The 22371-nt window shown below is 55.2% G+C and overlaps 1 protein-coding gene across 3 annotated transcripts; it reads right to left on the bottom strand.

Annotated features, from left to right (window-relative positions):
• Window positions 1-2566: 2566 nt before the first annotated feature.
• FOXN1 (forkhead box N1) lies at window positions 2567-22371 on the bottom strand (the record flags this gene model as incomplete). 3 transcript variants are annotated; one of them, XM_081162535.1, is made up of 9 exons in its annotated part: window positions 2567-3254; window positions 4751-5242; window positions 5418-5625; window positions 9089-9185; window positions 10490-10620; window positions 12381-12491; window positions 14851-15309; window positions 15721-15852; window positions 22351-22371. In XM_081162535.1, 8 exons carry the CDS (start codon window positions 15841-15843, stop codon window positions 2935-2937), a joined length of 1941 nt encoding a protein of 646 aa, XP_081018661.1. In that variant the 3' UTR covers window positions 2567-2934. The 3 variants fall into 3 exon arrangements, with proteins under 3 accessions (XP_081018661.1, XP_081018660.1, XP_081018659.1); XM_081162534.1 differs by lacking the exon at window positions 22351-22371 and having other exon boundaries at window positions 12381-12494; window positions 15721-15858; XM_081162533.1 differs by lacking the exon at window positions 22351-22371 and having other exon boundaries at window positions 12381-12494; window positions 14851-15306; window positions 15721-15843.

Genomic DNA, 22371 nt, shown 5'->3' with positions numbered 1-22371 from the left:
TTGACTTTTTTTGTGTCGTGGACCCCTTTGTTACTGTCTACTGAAGCATATAGACAATAAAAGGTTTTTCTGTATGTAAAATATATTGTAATCCTATATTTTTATGTATTAAAAACCATAGTCACCTCTATCTATTCTGCAATACCTGTAATGTAATATGAAACATCTGTGATTTCTCTTCCTAATGGCAGAGAGAGATTCTGCTGAAGCTATTGTTATTTGTTGCTGACACTCATAATCAAGGGAAATGCTAAATTTGAGGTAGAGATGAGTAAAAATGAAGGTATAATTTCTTTAAGTTCATTGGACACATGAATTCAACCAGTTTTAAAACCTTAAGGTTTAGGGGCCCTGAACAAAAAGGATAATTTTCCCCAAAGGGACTTCCAGCCCCTGCATCCTTTCAGACTGTTGCTCACTGTAAAATGGTGGTTGAACACTTGGCACAAGGTGGCCAGCAGGGGGCAGCATGTGAGCGGGCATGTGGGGCTCAGTTTAGAGAGGCACTGTTGCCCGGTTTTAAAAGTCTAAGGGCCAAATCTGGTAATAAACAAAGATGAGACTTAAAGTCCTACCTGTCTGCTACCTGTCTTAGCTGTGTGGGGGCCATTTCACTCACAGGTGTGATGAATGGGCCCGTGGGACAGAGGTGTGACTGAGGAGCCCTGGAGATGCCCTCTGCTCACCCACTAGGCTGGAGGTATAGAGCAGGTTTGTCTGAGCCCCCAGGATTCAAGAGTCTGAGGCAAGCAAGTAGGTGGTTCCAGTAAAGTTCTCTCGTGAAACACTTGCCTTGTTCTTGGGGCTTGGACATCAAGACCCAGGCCCAAGGTTGGTCAGAAATGGGGTACAGCATCCCCTGGGGGCTTGGCATTGACCCTTCACCCCCCTCCTACATAGCCAGGGCTGGGCTGGGCTGGGTCGGTCTTCCTCTTGGGTGCACCAACTGGCCATGCCTTTCCCCACCCCTCACCCCACCCTATCCCCTTAGGCCTGGACCCAGCCTTAGAGCCTCTGGTAGGGAGGTACTGATGTAGGGTGGGGTTCCACTATGAGATCTTTGCGGAGCTGTCCTCTGGGGCAAGCAGGTGATGGTGGCCGGCCCTCCGGCCTGGACCCTGGAAGAACTTTCTAAGCATAGGCTTCACCTGTGGCTGCTGTGACACTGAGGCTCATGCATGTGCTTTTGGCTCCTACATCTTCCCCATCCCTGTTCAGGCAGAGTGTAGGGCTGCCTCTCAGGCTGCCCTTTGGTGACAGCAGCCTGCCTGGAGGTGGCACCTGAGAGGTGAGGCTGAAGTGAGGACGAGTAGCCCTCCTGATCCTCCAGGGACCGTCTTCCAGGGCCAGAGGTGCATAGCACCAGGCTATGCTCTGTTCATGTCACCTGTGGAACCCAAGACCCCAGCCAGGGAAAGATGGGGGCAGGAAGGCACAGCCTGGACAGGGAGGTGACCCCTTCTTGTGTGAGGAGATGAGGGTTGCTGGTGTGGGGGGGGTCTCCGTTGGAGGGGGTGCGAGGGGAGGGCATCCTCTCCCTTCCTCTGGGCAGGGCAGCTGCTTCTCCGCATCCCTTTGGAAGTTGTCCCGGGAAGAGACTCCACCCACCTGCCCCCTCATCCTCCCAGATGCTGCGCAGTCCTGGGTGAGGGTGGGGTGAAGTCAGTGCGGCCTGACCGTTCTCCCTAGTGAGGAGAGGTCGAGAAAGGAAGACTCCGTAGCTGAGACCACAAGGCACTTGCTTTATTGTTCCAGGACAGGGGACAATGGCAGGCCATTGAGGGATCTGCTTATGCCTCATCTGAGGCTAAACTCATGGGGGTGGGGTGTCATCCCCAAGCCCAGGATGGGCTGAAGCTCCCACTTGGTGGGGGTTGGGCTTTCAGGTAGGGCATCGCAGGCAACTGGGCCACAACCCCTAGCTCCAAGGGCATCCTGGGTCTGCCAAGCAGTCAAAGAGAGGGGACATGGGTGCTCTCCCACCAGCCTGTGCCAGGCTTCCCTCCCCTGAATGCCCAGGCTGCCTCAGGCAGTTGGAAGTAATTAGTAAGCTGGGACCTAAACTACATGAACTTATAGAGAAGGAGGGAGACTGTAGTGACTTGGAGGGGCCCTTCCTACACCCAGGACTGGGAGAAGAGGACACTTTCAAGTTTCCAAGGGTAGGGGCTCTTCCAAACACTTTGTGTCGGAATTGGGCTCAGTTTGGGCCTGGGGTGGACATGGCCCCTCCTGTGTGTCACCCTGGGGCTAGACAGAGTATATGCTGAGGGTGGGTAGAGCCTGGAGGAGTCAGTGCTGCTGAACAGCAGCCCCCTGGGGAGTCCCCTGGCAACTGGGGAGAGGCCCCATGTCTCCTCCTCCCTCATGGGCTGCTGGAATGAAGATGGGGGAATAAATACCGGGACTTTGGGGAAAGATCATGCCTGGAGGGGGCCAGGCCCGAAGAGAATGTGGACATCAAAACAGTGTTCAGGGTGGTCTAGGACCTGGCATGGGGGTCCTGAGCTTTCGGTAACCAAAGCCCTCAGCTCTCAGCTGCCCCAGAAATGAAGTCAGGCTCTGGTATGTAGTTCCGATTCCTCTGGATAAAGGCATGTGGGTGGGTGTATGTCTGAATAACTGCGAGTGCGCATGTGCGCGTGTGCATGCAGGCTTGAGTGAAGGTGAGTGCGAGTGGGTTTCTTCTTGCCCAGACACGTGCTCTCCAGGGGCTCTGAGTGAGGAGCTGGCCCACCAGGCAGCAGAAATGTGTGAGGGGCAGCATTCTGGGTGATGTCTCCACCCCCCAGCTGTCAGCTAACAAACAAGTTGGCTTAGTGGCATAGGGGGCAGGGAGAGTTTTCCTTCTTTGACCTTTAAGGTGAGCCCGATGTGGGCGGCCAGCTGGGACTTCCAGGCCAGGCAAAGGCTGGAGCTGCTGCTGGGCATGGCTCATGCTAGGGCCATGGGCTTGGAGCTGGGGCTGAGGTACACGGAGGGGCCAGCAGGGGCCGTGGGGGGCGTGGGCTCCAGCTCCATGAAGGCTGAGTAGAGGGTGGTGAGGTGCAGGTCACCCAGTGCTCCCGAGCCCCCGCTGCCTGGTGATGCCAAGTCACCTGCTCCACTGCCTGTCTCTCCCAGACAGGGCCCCGGGGGGAAGCAGTGGGATGGTGGTGGAGGTGGCGGCATTGCTGATGATGTCGAAGATGAGGTTACCAGCACCAAGGGGTCGAGGGCCAAGCTGTCATCCTTCAGCTGTTCCCACAGGTTTCCTAATTGGGGGAGAGAACAGGCATCACTGGGAGACACCAAAGGGGCCCTGTCTGCTCCCCCACCCTATGGCTCTCACATGCTAAATAGAGCACAATTTGGGTAACATTTGCTGGGGAACAGACCCTGACACTATCTGTGTGAACCCAGGCAGTTGCCCAACCTCTCTGATTCCTCCTCCCATGTATTGTCTAAGAGCCACAGCCTAGATGACCTCTGTGGCTCCTTTTTGGGAGGTGGGGAGGGTTGAGAATTTGAAAGCTGCCTATTGAAGGGTTGATGCAGCTGCTGTGCACTCCAGGGTTAGCCCGGGGAGGGAGCCCCAGGAACTCTTCACCCTGGCTGCTGCCCAGGCTCCAAGGAAGGTGGATCTGCAGCCCAGACCACAGATCTTCCAACAATGCACTGCTGGCCCCAATAAGATGGCTGAGCTTGACTCCTTGAGCCTCTACTGCAGGGCCCAAGGGACAGGAGCAGAACCAGGAAGCACACCTTACTCCGAGGAGAAAATAGTGCTGCCATCTCATCCCCCTCTTTATGTCCTGTGACCTGCATCAGGACAGGCCAGGACCGGGTGATGGCCCTGGTTATCGGGGTTGCAGGGTCTGGGGGAAGGAGGCTAGATTAAATACTGAATTTGGCTGCCTGGGTTCTGATTCTAACTCTTCCTCTTTCTAGCTAAGTGACCTTGAGGAAGTTACTTAACCTCTGTACTTTTGTAAAAAGTGTTTAATAATCCCTCCTATCCTACAGGCCCATATGAGAGAAGACAAGTAAAGTGACTAGCATGCTGCCTGATAGTGGGTGTCAAGTAAATGTGCTTCCCACTTCTGGATGGGGGTGAGGATCTAGCTTCCCGAGACCTGCACTGCCTTCCCATCACACTGGGAGCTCTCAGAGGCTTGGCTGCCTCCACCTGCTTGTGGGTGTTTCCATCCCAGTGGACGCAGGGGTTCGGAGGCCTGTCTCAGCATAATCCTCCAAACCTCCCGTGGCCAGTACCAGGGCCTGGGGTGCATTGGAGTTCAGAGGGAAACTGGTGGGCCTGGTCACATGCAGAGATGGAGCAGACAAGATGGCGTGGAATGGAGAGAACCTCTCCTGGGACTCTTACCCCCAAATGTCTCCAACACCTGTCTAGTTCTGAGTCCTTACATTCTTCTAGGGGGAAGAACTCAGAAGATGCAACTTCTTCTGGGAATTTGGGGAATATCAGTTGCTCACAACCAAGTACGGAATGAAACATCAGACCCTTCCCAGCCCACCCAGAGCTGAGAGTGGATTGATGTTGGGGTTAGTGGGAATATGTTGAGGGGCACCAGGAGGAGGGCAAGGGTGTTCCTCTTTGCCCCTTGACACCTCCTGCCTGCTCTGCTCCAGTTGCGTGGAAACCTGGCAGCTAGCAGGCTACAGCCTGGAGACTTGGAGGGGATAGGCCACACTGGCAGGTATAGCTCTCAAGTTTTGTTTCACCTCCCCTTTCCCACCCCCAGCTCACCCTGGAAGTCAAAGTCGGTGAGAGATGGATTGATGGCATCCAGGTCAGTGCCAAGGTCTCCATCTGGCAGTAGGGTGTCATGCATGGTCCTGGCTGGGGAGGGCTCAGCCAGCAACTTGGTGCTGTGGCTGGGTGGGGTGTGGGCAGGCAGAGGTGAGTCCTGGGGGGTGCCTGGCTGGGCCCGCAGCTCAAGGTGCCCATCTGGCTGCGGGAACAATGGCTGTGGAGGTCCAGGAGGGGCCATGCCTGGTGAGAGGTGTGAGTATGTCTGCCCGTAGCAAGAGGGCGTGTGCCCCCCAAGCAGGTCCTGGAGGGGGTTCTTGCCAGGAATGGGTCCTGGAGCTGGGTGGATTGAGTGCAGCGGCTGGGAGAGCCCAACTGGAGGTGCCAGGGGCTGGATGGGGCCTGAGCCTGCCAGCCCAGGGGGTGGGCAGCCCAGGAGTGGGGTGCTCAGCTTCTCCCTCTTGTCTCCAATGAGGCTGTCCAGCTCTTCTGAAAAAGCCCAAGAGAGAGGGATACCATGAGACCCCGCTTTTCCCGCAAACCCTCCCCTGCCCTGGAACTGCACTCAGGCCCTTTCCTCACTCATCAGTCCTCCTTTCCCACTTTTTCTCTCTCTCTGGCTTGTGGGAGCCCTGGGCCTTCCCTCACAGCCTGCCAGCCTCACCCGGCTTGGCCATGCTCTTGCGCACAGCGATGGGGTCTTTCCTCTTCCACTTCTGCAGCTCCTCCTGCATCTTGTCGATCTTGGCCGGATTGAGGGCCCACAGGCAGCCCTTGCGAGAGGAACTTCCCGATTTGTTCTCCACCTTCTCAAAGCACTTGTTGAGAGAGAGGTTATGGCGGACAGAATTCTTCCAGCCATCGGGCGCCGTCTGCCAGAGCAGAGCAAGACAAGAAATCAGGCCGGGGGCAGCCTCTAGAGCTGGCTCCGGGCCTGGGCTCCAGGAAACCTCCACTCTGCACAGGACTGCCAGCCACTCTGGGCTTGTCCATCTCGGCACCCAGGCCAGGCTCGGTCCTTCAGTGGTGGGGGAGGGGTTGGCACGAGTGAAAATCTGCCTTCCTCCTACCCTGTTCCTGGCCCACCGTGAGGATGTCAAGGTGGTCATAAAGGGAGGGCTGGGGGTGCTCCCGAGGCCTAGGCTTCTCCCGCTCACACCTGGAATCGGACCACTCCCCACGGGGCTTGGAGCCTGTGCTTGGAGCCCTTTGTGGGAAGGGAACTCACTGCTCTGAGGGCTCTGGTGCCAACTTTGGGGAGGGAATGAGGGGGAAACTATGGAATGTTCTGGGTTGGCCTCATTCCCTCTGGGGCAAATGTGGGAGAAAAGAAAGATGGGTGAGGTTGGTGAGTGCTTGGGTGTGTGCACTGTTGCACATAAATTTGTGTGTTTATCTGAGTTTTGGTGTGTGTGTGTGTGTGTGAGAGAGGGAGAAAGAGAGAGGGAGGGAGGCTGTGTGTATGAGCTCACACACGTCCCTAAGTGTGTCTCCCCTGGTGTGAGCTTGTCTCCTGGGCATGAGTCTGTAAATTCCTGAGTGTGAGGATGTGTCCCTGAAGATGAGTGTGTGTGAGAAAGTGTCTCTGGTGTGTGTGGGTGTCCATGATTGTATGCATATGTGGGTGTGAGTGTTCACATGAGTGTGCCTGAGGGGCGTGCCCTGGTGGGGAGGCCAGCCCTTAGGCGGGGGGGGGGGGGCGGGGGGGTAGAGGGGGTACTAGTGCCAACAGAATAAACACCCATTAGGAGGCCTGGTCATGTCACCAGTGCAGTAATTGTGCCCAGGGAGGGTTATGAAAACCATTAGGCTGACTCAGTTGGGTGAGAGGCAGTGGCAGGGGTGCCAGTAGGCACCCCCAGTCCTCCCACCTCCAGCTCAGTTCCAGGCTCTCTGACAGTTTTGGGCCCAGGAGGGGCCACTATGGATAGAGTTCCTGCTTTGCCAGTGGGGCCCCTCTCCCTTTCAGCTCCCAGTTTCTGCTTAATGAGGGGCGGTCACTCCTCCCCAGCTCACTTGCCCCAGGGAACAGCCGGGCTGAATCATGCCCAGCAGAACTGGGCCCCGATGCCAGCGATGCCAGCGTCACTGCAAGCTGCTGGCAGGAGCTGCCAGAGTCTTTCTTAAGGGCAGCTGGCCTGGGGCAGGGGACTGGTTGAGATGACCCCTTAAGGCTCCCAGGGTCACAAGGAAGAGTTCTTGAGCCACCAGACCAGCCAGCTGGGATTCACCTTCAACTCCCATGACAGTCGCTACTAGGAGTCAAGGCTGTGTCGCCCGGTGGGCAGAGTTAATGGGCACTGGGCCCTTTTATAGCCCCATAAATTTGTGAATTTGGATGCCAGGGCAGCTCCCACCCCAGCCACTTCCTGTTTGGAAGAAGGATGGTCAGCACTAGCAATTATGTCCATTGGCTGTATGTCCCCAGTCCCACGGCCCTGACTCATGGGGCTACAGGACGCCCACCTCAGCTACCTTGGTCATGAGTGCTGCCCACCCCAGGGTCCATTCTGTCCTTGCCCAGAAGAAGGACCTTCAGATGGGGAGTGAGAGACAGAGGAGGCAGGGGATCTTTGAATTAATTCCTTGGGTGGGTCAGGGAGGAAGTGTCAGAGTGGGAAGAAATCTGTGTGCCAAGTGGTTCAACCTGACCATTTTACAGATTGGGAAACTGAGGGTTAGAGAAGAAAGGGCCTAGCCCTAGATCACACAAGGAGGCATTGACAGAGCCCGGACTCCAACTCTGTCCCCTAGTTAAAGGCTCTGCCCAGGTCACCCCATAGGGTTGGCTTCACCATCTGGGCCCGTCCCATCCTCAAAGATGCTTTCTCTCTGAAGTCAAATGTAAACGAGGGAGTGAGGGAGTGATGCAATTGCTAAGAACAACAACTAGAACCAAACAAACAAAAAAAGCTGTTAGACCTCTTCACTCCTCAGCTCTATAAAACAGGGATTACATGGCTCCCAGAAAAAATAATTAAGCCAGGAAGATGAAATGCAGGGAGGGGCTGGGGGCCAGGTCTGGAGTTAGCAGGAAGGAAAGGCTGGGAGGAGAGGAGGAGGGCCGGGTCCTCACTTCCCTCTCTCTGGCCTGGCTCCTTAAAGTCCTAGAGGACCCTCCAGAGGCTTTAGGGTTTACAGGACCCTCCAAAGGCTTCATGGGTTAGGGAGAATTTGGTTCCCTGACCTGCTAGGATGCAGAGGCAGCCCTGGATCTGGGCTTTCATGCTTCTCAAATCCCAGAGACAACCCTCTTTCCTCCTCTCCTTCTAGAACCTCTGGGAGATGACCATACTTTTCCATTCCTGCCCAGACCCCTCTGGCCCACTCCTCATCTGATGGCAGCTCAGCAAGTACAAACTTGTTTGAATATCAGCCTCAAATTATCCCCAGGCAGGACAATTGGGAAGATGTGGGACCGGCAGGTGGAGCTGAGTTCTGGATTACCTGGGCCTCAGCTCCCGCCCTCTCCCTGGGTAGCTGATGAGATTGTATCCACCAGGGTGCAGGCCTTGGAGAAGGTGCTCCTCACAAGTTCTGATCTCCCCTGCACCCACCCCAGGGGAAGCGATCTGTGCAGGAGGGTCTGGGGGCATGCAAAGGGAAATGGGTGCTGGATAAAGCCTAACAGCTCAAGCCAGCAACTGGTCCCACCTTAAACAGATGGGTCACCCTCTCTGATGGTTTGCCCATCTGGAGAGAAGGGCATCTGTCCTGCCTTTAGGGAGGGAGTCTGGTAGAGGTCCCAGAAGCCCCTTCTGTGAATGATGGGAACTAGATCCTATACATGGGAAGGTTAGGTGAGCCAGCCAGTTCCCTGGGACACTCAAAGACCATGAAGCCCACACCCCGCTTTTTGGCAGAACTGCAGCTGAGCCTGCCGCCCACAGAGGCAGATCCTAATCTCTCCCTGGAAGGCAATGGGTTCTGCGGTCCTAGCATCTATGTCACCTTGGCTGGCCAGCTCTTACCCAAATTCCTCCAGCCCTACGGCATCCTGGGGGCAGGGGTGGGGACTGTCTCTCATTTCTTCCCTAGCTCTCTCTCCCCATTTGGGGGTAGGTGGATGCTCCTTGAAGCCTAACAGGACTGACATGTCCAGCTTCCACCAGGATAAGGTCTGACTCCAGCCTGCTGTGCAACCTTGGGTGAATGGCTTGAGCTCTCTGTTCTCTACATGGAACTGTGTCTTTCTGAAGTGGAGACAAAGGAAAGCACGTGGGGGGCAAACCCTCTCCTGGGTTTCCCCACCTTCTCCCCCCTCCCAGCTGGCTCCAGAGGCCTGGCTTGCTCAGCACTTGGGCGCGGGAGAGTGGAGGTGGATCTTGGGCTCACCTTGAAGTAAGGAAAGTGTTCCGTCATAAAATTGTAGATCTCGCTGACAGGAAGGCTCCCCGTTTTACTGTTCTTAAGGGCCATGAAGATGAGGATGCTGAAGACAGAGAAAACCCTGAGAGTTTTAACCTCTGATCAGGCCTGGAGTCTCCCCGCAACCCCCCTGTCCCAGCTGGAGTAGTTGAGGAGAGATAGCTTGCTGCAGAATTCATGGGTGAGAGGCTCTATGAGGTCAAAAGGAGAAGGCATGAAAACGTGTCCACTGAAGTCAGGAGTTACAGATATACGAGGATCCTGTGGAATCTGAGAGACCTGGGTTGCAATCCTGGCTTAGCCACTCACTAGCTGTGTGACCTTGGGTGAGTGCCTTAACTTCTCTGAGCCTCAGTTTCCTCAGCTTTGAAGTAAAGAATGTAATAGCTACCTCAGAGTTGTGAGGATTAAGGATGATGCCTAGCACATAGAAGCACTCATTAAATGAAAGCTGTCATTACCAGCCAGCCCTCAGCCAACTGCAGAAATGTTGGATAGTAAGGGAGGGAATTAAGGTTTCTTGAACCTCTACGATATGCCAGGCATATTCTTGCACTTAATCTTTCTAAAGGCCTGAATATTGCTGTTTGGTTTTTTTTAAAAACAAATAAACAGAGGTTCAGAGAGATTAAATGAATTGCCTGAGGTTTCACAGCTAGTAAGTTCCAGAGCCTGGACTTGAACCCAGTTCTGCTGGACTCCACGGGTTGCATGTGCTCCTTTCTGTGCTTCATCCTGCCTCCCACAAATCCCTTCTCTGTGTTCTTGTCTGATGTTTTAAATCCCTTTTCCTTCCCCTGAGCTCACACTGGCTAATGACCTGCCCCCATGTGGGGCCTGGCACACAGGAAGCTGCGTATCACTGTTGGTTGGATGAAGGAAAGTTCAGATAGAAGGTCTCCCACCCGGGTTGGGTGCTGCTGGCCTGGCACTTACAACCCCAGCCCCAGAGAAGGTGCACAGCTCTGGCACATGCTGGATAACTGCGTCCCGTCTGCAGTCCTCATTCCTCACTATCTCCAGTACAGCTTTGGGGTGGGGCTTCTATCTGGATCTGGGGAGGGAGGGTGGAAAGGGGGCAAGTATCCCTCCTAAACTCTCAGTCCCAGCCCTGGGCCCCAGGAGGCTAGAACTTAGCAGGCTCGCCATAAGGCACCGGATCTGCTGAGTTGAGACACAGACATGGCTCCCCCAGGGTTAGACGAGAGGGCAGAGGTGATCTAGTCTATCCCGCTGTCCCCATGAAAAGATCCCTTCTCCAACATGCTCTGGAAGGCCCCCCACACCATTACCCTTATTCCATGCCTCAGTTTCCCCAGGGGTCCTCTCACCCCTCTTCGTTCTACCCAGGAATGCTGGGAGACATACCTGTAGGAGTAGATGGGTTTGGGGAAGAGAGGCTGGTGCCCATCGGTGCTGGCCTGGGGTGCAATCCGCTGGTACGGATAGTGTGGGGAGCCCAGGTAGGGTACAGGGTAGCTGCCGCCACCTGGTGAGTACTGTAGAGGTCAAAGGGGGCAGAGTGGTTGCCATGGTAACTAGCCTTCCCAAGGAGGGGGTCCTTCCCCCATTCATGTACATCCAGAGAGGGAGCTGAGACTAGATTCTTCTCTCCCTGGCCCTGGGCTCCACCGCTCATGGTCATGGGCTGCAATGGCAGAGCTACCTGGGGGCATTGGCCAAGGGTGTGGACATCTGAGCGCCTGTGAGGAGATCCACACTTTAGGACTCAGGATCTCCGAGGCCTCAAAGCTCCCTTCCTCCAGCTCTTTCCTCTCAGGCCCTCTAGGTACTCTGGTTGCCATGGTGATGAGAGAGCAGCCCGGCTGGGCTAGAAGCGTGATGGGTAGTCCTGGTGCTCGCACCCTTCTCTGGGCAGGCGCTCAGGCCTCCCTTGCATGTCCTGGAACAGCTGGGCCGGAAGTGGGATGTCCAGCCTGGGCGTTCGCTGGGCACTGCCACCTTTTATGAGTTTCAGTGGTTCTTTGAAAGGGCCGGTCATAGTGGTGGGCAGGTTGGGGTAGGAGGTGGTTTTACAGCAAAGGGAGTGGCTGTGGTGCCAGGCATGGTGTTTTATGGGGGCGAGGGGGGAGGGAGACTCTGACTCCCCCATCTGCTCCGAGTTGATGTGCTTTTTCCAGGTCACCCGAGCGGCACTTAGTGCCTGAGTCACCCTCTCTGCAGGCTCCATAAAGCCCTGGGTGCGGCCATCTTGGTGGAGGATGGGGTGCGGGACGCAGAGGGCATCAAAGCGGGGCATGGTGAGGCCATTTAAGGTCTGGTAGCCCTTTAGTCCTGCCGTGGCTTAGTCCTTGATGGGCCAGGCTGCCTCAGGGACACCCTCTACCTTGGGTCAGACCGTGGGCCTCAGGAAGGCTTTGGCCATTACAACCGGGCCCCTCGTGGGCTGACCCTTCATGTGTCCCCTCTGCTTCCTTCTATCTCTTTCTTTCTTCCCACAAAGCAAGCAGTCTGACTACTTCTCCCCCGCCACGTGCCTGCCTCCCTGCTGGGCCAAGATCAGGGCGAATGCCAAAGGCCAGGAGTAGAACCTGCTCCACAGGCAGGGCCTGTCTCAGTGCCAGGCTGCAGGTGGATGGAACTGGGCGCTGGGCAGCCACTTGCTCCGTCTTGCCCGGTGACTCCTGGGAGCTGCTTACCTGCTCTGGGGCTCTTTTCTTTCTCTTTCTAAAAACCTCCAGCCCATGCCAGTGTGGGGCAATTGCTTGGCATCCTGTACATCTAGGAGGAGCTGAGGCTGTGCAGTGAGGTGGGGGAGGGGAAAGGGCTAAAGACCATGGGGACTTGGAGCCTCCAGGTGGGAAGGTCCCCTAACCCGATGCCTGGTCCCACCCTGTCTAGGCTTAAAGGAAGTTCAAGGCCAAGGCCACATAGGAAGACGGTGGCTGACCCAGACGGCAGTCCATTGTTCCCTGCCCTGCTTGGCCTTGTGTGTCACCCCACACACTCCTTTTCTCTCTGCCTTGTCTTTGTCTGGTTCTCTTCCTCCCTCCCTTTTTGGTTTAATCTCAGCCCCATTCTCTTTTCTGAGACCTCTCAGGTCTTGCCTGGGTCTCAGAAAAGCCCCACCCAACCCTAGGGAAGGGCAATTGCTTCCTCCCATGAACCCTGTCTCCCACACCAGTTGGCCCAGCCTGAGGGTTAGGGCCTTGTTGCCCACCCAGACACCCCGCCCCACCACACACCCACATAATATCCTGAGACTCTGGGGAAGCATCGCCACTTGCCTCAGACCCACCTGGTGGAAGGGAGGCTGAGAGGGACAGTACATGTGCTGCAAGGGGGGCTGGAAACAGTACACGCCAGGACCACTCTCCAGAGCTGAGGGCTTGACCTTGACTTCCGACCCCTGCTGGAAGAAAAAGCAGATGACTAGGCTAGGCCTTATTTTTTTTCCTACCTCTCTTCTTTGTCTTAAACCTTCCCCCAAAACAACCCCTACTCTGCTTCCCCCAAAGCTTGTTCCTGGAGAAGAGAGAACAGAGAAGGGCAAGGATTTTTCCGAGGGAACTCAGCAAGCTAGTGGTGGACCTGCAGGTGGGAGAACAGTGCTCCCTATCTCCCACCTCGCTGCAGGTGAAAGGCTGAGCCTGGGCTGTCCAAAGAAGTGGGGGAGGCTTGTCAATGGTTTCACTGAGGCTGGGGCAGGGCCAGAGTTCTCCCTGGAATGGCACAGGGGTGCAATACCTGACCCTACTCACCAAGCCGAGCCCAGGGCCTGCTTGCCGGTTCAGAGCCCCCAGCCTCTTAGAACAGGTCTGCAAAGGACGCCATGGAAAAGGCCACAGCTCCAGAATTCCCACTGCAGAGCCATGGGGAGGGGAGCACAGGAAGTGCCAAATAGGTTGGTCCAGCTGGGGCCCCCAGGCCATGCCTCCTTCTCTTCTGCAAAGTTCAGGGAAGCTCTAGCAGGCTCCCTGGAGGGGGTTAGTGAGTCCTCTCCCTGCTCCATCTCCCCGGATCATCCCTCACTCCAGGAAGTCTGCCCCATTGCTGGTCTGCATGAGAGAGCCTCTGGCACTCTCTCAAACTGGCACAGGGAGCCTGTAGCTCCTGCCGGTGGTGGTGGCCAGACGCTGGCTTCCTATGAATTGTGAGCACTACACAGAGCCCTCAGGGCCTAGCACAGAGCTCTACCCTGAGGAGGGCCAGGAAAGATGGGCTCAGCTAGGTTAGAAGGCGAACAAGGCCTGGAGGAGGTGGACCACTGTTCCTGAGGTTATGAGGGTACTTGGGAACCAGAATCTGGGCCCAGAGGGTGAAATCAGCTATGAGCTCTTTCTGGGTGTGCCCTGGGGTTGCTGATGTACAGATAGCCATAATCATAGAATCTTAGGCCTGGAAGCGCCAAGAGCACTGTGTCTAACCCCCTCATTTGGCAGATGATGGGGCTAAGCCCATGAAGGGGAAGTGATGCACTCAGGTCACCTAGAGAGGTGACCAGTTAGCTGTGGGACTCTGGGCTTGAGCTTCTCTCCATTGTGCAGTGGGGTAAGGTGCGGGCTCAAGTCTCAGCCTCCTCTCTTACAGGTCACTTGGCCTCTACAGAGCTTCAGTTTACTCATCTGCGAAATGGAGATGGTGGGAACTCTTTAGAGGATTGTTGTGAGGACTAAATGGGGCACTTGAAAGAAATCACCTGGTGGAGTGACCAGGGGCTGGCATTGAGTGGACACTGGGTGAGGGGCAGCATCTAAAGTGATGGTGCCTGCCCTGTGAGCTGCTGTCATGTTCAATAGGCCTGGGGAGAAGCCATCAAAGGGCCCCCAAACCAGAACAAGGTCCTTCCTTGGACACACCTGGTAGGTGCCCAACCCCTTTATCTCCCAAGCCTGGGAAACATGCCTTTATTGGGGTGGCTGGGCGAAGGAATGGGAGCCTATTTGAAAGCAAGAGAGGAGGAGGGCTGGTGAGCATTTAAAGCCGTCACAGCCCAGGCTGAGACCACTCAGTGCTCACCTCAGGGACCTCCACAGCTGGGGAGCAGGGAGCAAAGCTCCTTTTAGCTTTCCTCTTCCCAAGGCAACAAGTCCATGAGGCAGATACTGTTAAGCATACTTTTCGAATGAGTCTCAGAGAGCTTAAGTGACTTGCCTAAGGTCACACAGCTTGTGGATATGGCCATGGAAGGACACGTTGATCTTCCAAAGTGCTTTCAATATATTTCTACAAACATACCCAGGTCCCACTCTGGGCAAAGAATGGGGCCAGGAAGTGTCCTTTGAGAAGACAAGCCTCTCTCAACTCTGCATGCAATTGCCAGAGAGGGGAATATTGTATTCTGTGGCTCCTCCCTCAGTCCTTTCTCTTGGCCTCTGGAATGTGTTTTTCTTCTCACATTTGCATATGGGTGTATAGGTCTGGCTGGGGATTCTTGACACTTAAACAAACAGAGAGAAATCACACACTGGAATCCTGACTCAGGAGCCACTGGGAAGCTGCCAGCTAGCTACCTTAGCCTGACCTGCCTACCCCACCTTGTCCCCTCCATGCTGGGCCAGGCCAGCACCCCTCCCTAGCTAACCTGGAGGCCCAGAATGAAGCCAAGAGACCCCAAGTCTGAGCTTGCAACTTCCTTGATACACATGGAACCTGAGTAGAAAGGTCTGGAAAGGGAAGGAGGGGAGTTTGATCTGAGAGAACTCATCTGTGCTGTTGGGAGCTGGCACAGAGGGTAGGTGAGATGCCCACTGACCACTGGTACTTACCAGGATTTGGGGGCTGTGCTCCTGGCTGGAGTAGGGGAGCCCATTGCACCAGGCCTCTGCTGAGAAGCCAGGCAGGAAGGCCTCAGCCTCCCCCACATCCACAGGGATCTCTTCAAAGGCCTCCAGCATCCCTGGGGTCTTAAAGGAGTGTCCATCGAGGGCCAGGGCGGTCTGGGCCTCGGGGAAGACGTCCTCCTGGAAATGGCGCTTATATGGGTGGAAAGGCACATGGCTGCCCTTGAGGAAGCGCCCGGGGCTGCTTGCTGGCCCCTCTTCGAAGCTGAAGCCGGGGTACTTGTCTGAGGGTGAGAGCCGGAAAGGGCCTGGGCCAGGGCCAGCTGCGCAGTGGACTTGCTCGGGGCCTGGTGATGCGATGCTGGGGCTGTGAGGGGGCAGTGAGGGTGCCCTCTCCGGGGGGCCATCGGGCACAAATGACGAGCAGCTGAAGCCTGCGTGCTTCTGGGTGGACGGAGGGTAGAGGCCTGTGAGTGGAGGCCAGACCAGGATCCTACTCTGTGCTTGGGTAAAGGGGTCTGGGGCAGAGCTCTGGGGAGTCCCCAAATGATGGGAGAGATCTAGCCTGTCCTTGGAAGCCCCAATCTGATGAGGGTACACTGCTCTTAAACCTGCCCCCCTCCCACCCCCCCCAAGTAGGTGGATGTATGTTCCTGCCCTGGAAAATCCCCAACCTGAAGGAATAAGCGTATCTGAATACTTCTGGATCTCGGAGTCACTGGGTACTTGTTTGCTGGGGGAAGGGACAAGACAGATCCCAGGGAGGCCTCTGGAGGGTGGGGGTGACTGTTCACCTGTTTCCCATGCAGCCCTTAGGCCTTGACCTCAGCCCAGGCCTAGGTGCCAGGTACTTACGCTCTGTGGGGCAGGGGAGCCTGGGAGGCCCGGTGCCTGCATGAGGTCCCCTTGGGGCTCGCCCTCCAGTCTGGTGGGGCCTGGCAGCGTGACGTCAGACTGCGGTGGGAGTAGTGACACCATCACCCAGTCCTGGCCTCGAAGAAAGGCTGCTGGGATGAGAATGAGGACCAGTGTCCAAGGGTGACCAATCCCAAGTCCACCACCTCCACTCCCATCCCATCCTTGGGCTGGGACCCTGACTCCAGCCAGACATCTTGATGAGAAAGAGAGATGGACAGACAGACAGAAACTGAGAGAAACATCAGAAACAGAAGTAAGCAGATAATGTGAAGGATAGAGCGAGAAGACTGGTGGGGAGAGAGCAAAATGAACCAGTTAGGAGAGAGAAGGCTCGGCCGCTCTAGGCTCTGCAGCTGCAGAGCAGTGAACTAGGAGAGGAGACCCTGCCTCAGGCTCCTTGCGCTCTGTCTCCTATCTCCACAGTGAAGGACCGGGCGAGGTGACCATGGCAGCAGTCTCTGTGCAGTGGCTGAGCCAGTGGGTGGTCCTGAGAGGAAGGGGAGCTGGAGAAGGAAGGAAGTGGGCCAGGCCCAGGCCTGGGGTGGGAGTGACCCTCATACTACAGGTGACCAGCCCTCAGCAGAGGCCTGTGGTGCCACCCTCGGGTGCCTTGGCCTGGTTGGCATGACCAGTGTACAACTGGGGACTTGAGGGGACTTGATTGCTGGAGGCCCTGTGAGCCTGGCATGGCACAGGGGATGCCACCACTGGTCCACTGTGGAATGTCTGACATGTGCCGTTTTCTCCTCTGTCCTCCAAACTCTGTGCAGGCTACTGCCCTTTCTGAGCTGTTGTTTCACCATCCAAAAAACAAGGGGCTTAGATGACATGCTATCTGAGGGCTCCTTCTGCTCAGACCTAGAATTGTAGACGAACTCTGTCCCCTCCACAGCTGCACAGTTGAGGACTCAGTTCAAAGCCAGCCTTGGCCTTTCCTTGCCAGCTGTGCCAGCAAAGCTCTCTGAGCCTCAGCAGCAACATCGTCAAACCAGGGAGAGAGCTAGGGCCTCCCTCGTGAGCACGCTGTATCAAATGAAATCACGGCCAAGTAGTAGTTAGAACAGTACCTAGCACGTAGTAAGTGCTCAATAAATGCCAGCTATCATTATTTTATGGCTTATTAGTATGGCTCTTACTATCATTATCACTCAGCTCTCTGCCTTCCTTTTCCACCACCTGCAAAGGGCAGTTTCTTTTGAATTTACTCTTCTTTACCCATCTCTGGTAAAGGCTACCATTTACTAATGCCTGCTCTGGGCTGGCCACTGTGTACATGATATGGAGAATTTCCTCATTGGTTTGTTAGAACACCTCTGAAGAAAGTACATTATTAATCCCACTTTTCCGATGAGGAAACCAAGGCCTAGAGGGGTTATGTGGCTTGCCCAAGTCACATAGCTAATCGCTGAGAGAGCCAGGATTTGAACCCAGATCTGTCTGACTCTGGAATCTGTCTTAGGGTTTCTTCATTTGGTGGGAGCCAGAGAGGGGGTGGGGTAAGCTGGGGGGAAGAGACAACAAGAAAAGCATAAGGTTCACATTTATTTTTCCTACCCAAGACCCACTCAAGCAGAGCAGGATAGCTGCATATCCCAAGCCATGCTATCCTAGGAGCCCTGGGAAGGAGGATTAGCCTTGGTGACTCCGTGGTGCCCAGCCTGGGGTTAGCACATCTTTGCTAAATAAACTGTCTCCTTCCTTTGACAGAGTATTAACAGGAACAAGGAAGAGAAGGCATTTGCCTGAAGTCCCTCAGGGGATCAGTGGTGGTGGGGGCTGGTAGCTGGGGGCCAGGTGGGGGCCTGGTGGGAGGCTCTCCCGCCCCTTCAAGAGTCTCCACCGCCCCTTCTCCATGTCCAGGCGCCCGCTCACTCGGCAATGCTAAATGTGGCGTGACAGGGGAAGCGCCGAGCTGGCCGTAACTGGACACCGCAGTGGAGCAGGCATGGGGCCCAAGGTGCAGGGCAGCCCATCTCTGGCTCCGCATGACCGCCTGGTCTGGCCCCCGCTCCCTGGACAGCTCCTGGAAAGCTGGGGCCTGCCTATCACACCTGGCCCTGGCCCAGAGTTTCTCTCCCAAGGCTTCTCCAGCACCTCCAGAGGCAAGGCTGGGGTTGGTGGTGGTGGTGGTGGGGCGCCCTTCCTCCCACAGTTGGCTGTGGTTGGCCGCCTCTCCAGGGGCAGAGTAAAATGTGGTTAAGAGCAAGGGTTTAGGATTTCAGCTGACTTGAGTTTGAATCCCAGCTGTGTCACCTCCTGGCTGGGTGACTTTGAACAAACTGTGTAATTCTCTGTAATGACTCCCGATTTGGTGACCGTGGCACCCCTTTTGTTGCCTCAGCAAAGATCTATTTTTTTCCTTGCTCCTTTGATAAATGGGGATCATGAACCCACCTCAAAGGGTTGTCAGGAAGATTAAGTGAGATGATGCATATATGGTGCTCAGCACGTAGAAAATGCTTAAGGACATGTGTCACACATCTGGCCTTAAGGACATGTGTCACACGTTGGCCAACTGCGGCTGTGCTCTCTGACCTCAGACTGTATTTTCCCTGATGGTCTCGCTGCTTCAGGCCTGACAGGCCTGGGGAGATTGGCTAATGGCCGCATGCCCTGGTGGCAGCTGCCCTTGCTAGTCCTGCCCTGTCTGCCCGGCCTTCATTCAGCCTGGCCTCAGGGACCTCAGACCCCAGCTCTGCTCCTTTGAGACATGAACCTGAGGAGGCCTCTCTGAGCCCCAGGTTGGGCCACACTTCCTGTTGAAGGTCTGGCCTTCCTGGAAGGACCCCTGTAGTATCTGCCTCATCCCTACATGTGCAGCAGTCCCTACATCCCAGGACATTGTAGCCCTGGCTGAGCTCCTGCGTGTCACAGGCCTTAACTGAAGGTTTCAATTCATAGTCATGACTTTCATACCCTACCCCACCTGCTCTAAGCCCCCAGGGACTGGATCAGAGCCAGGGAGGCTATGCAGAGTTTGGAGGCCCATCCCTTCACTTGCATTGAGCATGCAGAGGTCCCTGAATGATCCTCAGTGCAGGGTTTTCTCTGGGAGGTTTTATAAACAATGACTCCCGATTTAGTGACCAGGGCACCCCTTTGGTTGCATCAGCCAAAGCTATATTTTACAAATGAGGAAAGAAGGCCCAGAGAAGAGGTTAAGTGACTTGCCTAAGATCACATGGTCCTGGAAAGAGGGGGTCCTTTACCAATTGCAGTCCAAAGGACCCACCAGTCAGAATTGGTGTGTATGGGGGGGGGAGGGGGCTCCTGTCCAGTGTAGGGAAGGGGTCACTGTAGGGAGAGGGATGAGGCTTCCTTGGCTCCTGACCCCAACCTGGAGTAGCGGTGGAGCTCCTGAAGTTGGATGATCTAGTTCAGAAGCTCTAGAGTCAGGGTTGGATTTGAATCTCAGTAACTGGGACTTTGGGTGGACAAGCTGCTTAACTTCCTTTCCTGAGCCTCAGTTTCCTCATTTGTAAAATAAAGCTAATAATACGTACCTCTCTAGAGGGTTAGATGAAATATTGCTTGTAAATAGCTTAATGCATAGTATGTGCTCAATAAATGATAGCTATTATTAATAATTAACAGTGGGGCAGAGTTAATTTAAAGCATGAGCTCTAGGTGTGGGGCAGGTAGAGCAAAGGAAATTCCTCTTCCTGCCTCCCACCTCCATCTCCCTGACATCCTCCTACCCCATTTGCAGAGGCTAAACTTCCGTCCTCTTGATTCTGGGGCCTCAGATATCATTTTAGCCATTCCCCTGCGGTGGGATGGCTGGCGGAACTCCCAGGGATTAGCATAAGAAGGAAGGAGTGACTTGCTTTGGACCCCTCAGGAGGCCTCTCTGGTAGCTCCAGCCTGGCCTCTGCATTCAGAAGGAATCCTTTACTGATGGCTGACCTTAATCCTACCCACTTCAGTTTCAGGAAGCACTGTGGGGTGCACGTGTGCAAATACCAATACAGGAGGTCCAGTCAGCTCTCCGCCTTTCTCAGATCCCAGGAGCTATCCCAGATGGCACTAATCACCCTGCCATTTAGTGTGGGCACCCACAACCCACAATCTCCCCCTTTCTTAGCTGGAGCCAGGCCAGGTCTCTCAATGTGCCCTGGGGTCCCTTCCACTATAAGGTTGGTCATCATCACAACTCCGCATCTATAAAGCGCCCTGCCGTTTACAAAGCACTTTTGTATCTGTCATCTCATTTCATCTGCCCTTTGCCCCAGAGGGGAGCAAGCAGTGGTGTGCTGGAGCCAGCAGCTATGGGCTTTCGAGGGCCAATTGTGCCCATCTCTTCCCAACTCCACCTTCAGTGAATTCAACCCAAAGTGGCCATGGTGGGAGTGTTTTCCCACAGAAATGAGCAAATACTACAAATTATAAATCAGAGGCCTCTCCCCTTTTTGGAGAGCTGGTTGGTGAACATTTATTAGCACACCACTGGTAAGGGAGCAAGGTCATCCACCCCATTTTTCAGGGGAGAAAACTGAGGCCCAGAGAGAAGGGGCAAGCACAGGACCACATAGCTAAAACTGAAAACCACATCTACTGATTCTCAGGCGCCGAGAGCCCCAATCACATCCCCAGACACACACAATCCAGGGGTTCAGCCTTGGCAAACATTAGCTGAGTACCATTTCAATATCGGAGCATTCTGTCTACCCTCTACTCTCTGAACTTCCTTCCATGATCCTTGGGGAGTGGGAGGGCAGGAGTGGGGGTGGAAGAAGTAGATTTGATCTTCCCTGGAGTCAGAGGGAGGAAAGAAACGGCCCTCTAACCTGAGTAGGGAGCGTGACAGGTACGAAATTCCCCAGAAAGCATAAATCAGGATCAACAACAATCCCTATTGAATCGCTGCTCTGTGCCCATCTCACAAACAGCGAGACCTGTGCCCCCTCTGCCCAGCACATTTTCCCATCTCTCAGATCGTTTCCCTCGTATGTCAGGGCTCAGACAAAAGGGGCCATCTGGGGGACACCCGGTTTGCTGGTTGTGTTACTTTGGACAAGTTACTTCCCTTTTCTATACTCAGTTCCTTTTTAAGTGAAATAAGGCACCGGAATTATTTGCATCTGAAGATGCGGCAGCTGGTCTGGTGGATGTGACTGTGGTCCACAGAGCTGTCAACGGGGCCCTCGCTCTGCTCTGCCTTCAGGAGGCTCCCTGAGGAAATCCTCAATGGGACCAGGAACAGCTGGGTGTTATTACACCCCAGAGAGGAGGTACTATATTATCACCCTCATCTTATAGATGAGGAAACCGAGGCTCAGAGAGGTTAACCAGACTTGTCCAAGGTCACTCAGCTAGTAAATTATGCTCCCTAGGATCCAGACATGGGCTTCAAAGCCGGTGTGCTTAACCACTACCCTACAGGGCCCCACCTCAGGAGCACCTCAGTTCACATCTGGAAGCCAGGATGGCAGGTGGGGGGCAAGGTTGGAGGTATCCTTGGGAGGATCTGTCCCTCTACCCCCTGTGGGCAGCTGAGTCACAGGGGACACTGAGGCCCTCACTGGGCTCTCCACGCTCCCTCCCACCTGGGCTGCATCCTACCTGGGTGCCTCCTACCCGCCCTTTATGAGTGAGGTGGAGACAGTGCAGTTCCGCCTTAATGGTTTCTGTTGCTGGCTGCGGCAGCATGTTTTACGAGGGGTGGGGCCCCTGCCCAGTGCTGCCTGTGGCCCCACCCGGGGCTCCGCCCGCCTGGCTGCTGGGAGGGGTCCCCTGGAGCAGCTCGGTAATTACCTACGGGGAGGGTGGGTGGCAGGGAAGGGCCTGGGGGCCCTCTCCTGAGGCTTGGGCACCCCAGGGTACTCAGAATCTGAGGGTGCCAAGAAGGAGGGGCTTTCTAGCTCCTGTCCTCTCATCAAGATTGGGGTTTCTGAGGCCAAAATTCTGGCCCCTCTGGCTCCTGACCCTGCCTGGGTTTTAGGAAGTGGGTCAGCTGTCCCTGCCTTGAGATCTGATGAAAGGGCTTTGAAAAGCAGCTACAGACAGACAGATAGATGGGGGTGAAGTGGAGAAGAAGAAAGAATGAAGAGCAGCTTTGCCCTCCATGTGATGCTTTCCTCAAATCTGAGCCACTGGCACCTGCAGCTGGGTCATTCCCATCCCCCAAACCAGCACTCTCCCAAAGCCACTTCAGTCACTCCCCCCCTGCCTCTGGCAGCAGGCTGGTCCTAGAGTATCACTCAGTATGCGCATCCTGAAAAAACACTTGAGCCGCCTTCCATGCCCAGGGCTGACTTGGAAGTTCTTCCAGATATCTAGCCTTAATCTCTTTTATAATCTTAGTCCTCTTGCCTCATCTTTTCTGCCATTCACCAAGGGACACTCTGGAAGCTAACAAATGGCAAAGGACTCACCCCTCCTCCAGGGTGGGTGCCGGTCTTGCTGCAGATGCCTGACTCCAACAGCGTCCTGTTCTACTCTCCTTTGCTTAGCACCTCTTCCTCTCCACCACCCCTGACCACCTCTGGGCAGCTTTCCATCTCTCCAGCCCGTCCCAGCCCCTGCCACCCAGCCCTGGTTCCAATGGAGCTGAATCCAATCACTCACAGTGGGCTCTGGGCCATGGTC

This window comes from Miniopterus schreibersii (genome assembly GCF_964146895.1).
Source record: "Miniopterus schreibersii genome assembly, chromosome: 16".
Lineage (NCBI taxonomy): Eukaryota > Metazoa > Chordata > Mammalia > Chiroptera > Miniopteridae > Miniopterus > Miniopterus schreibersii.
Note: the sequence above shows the minus strand (reverse complement) of the source record. Positions and strands in the feature narration are given on the sequence as shown.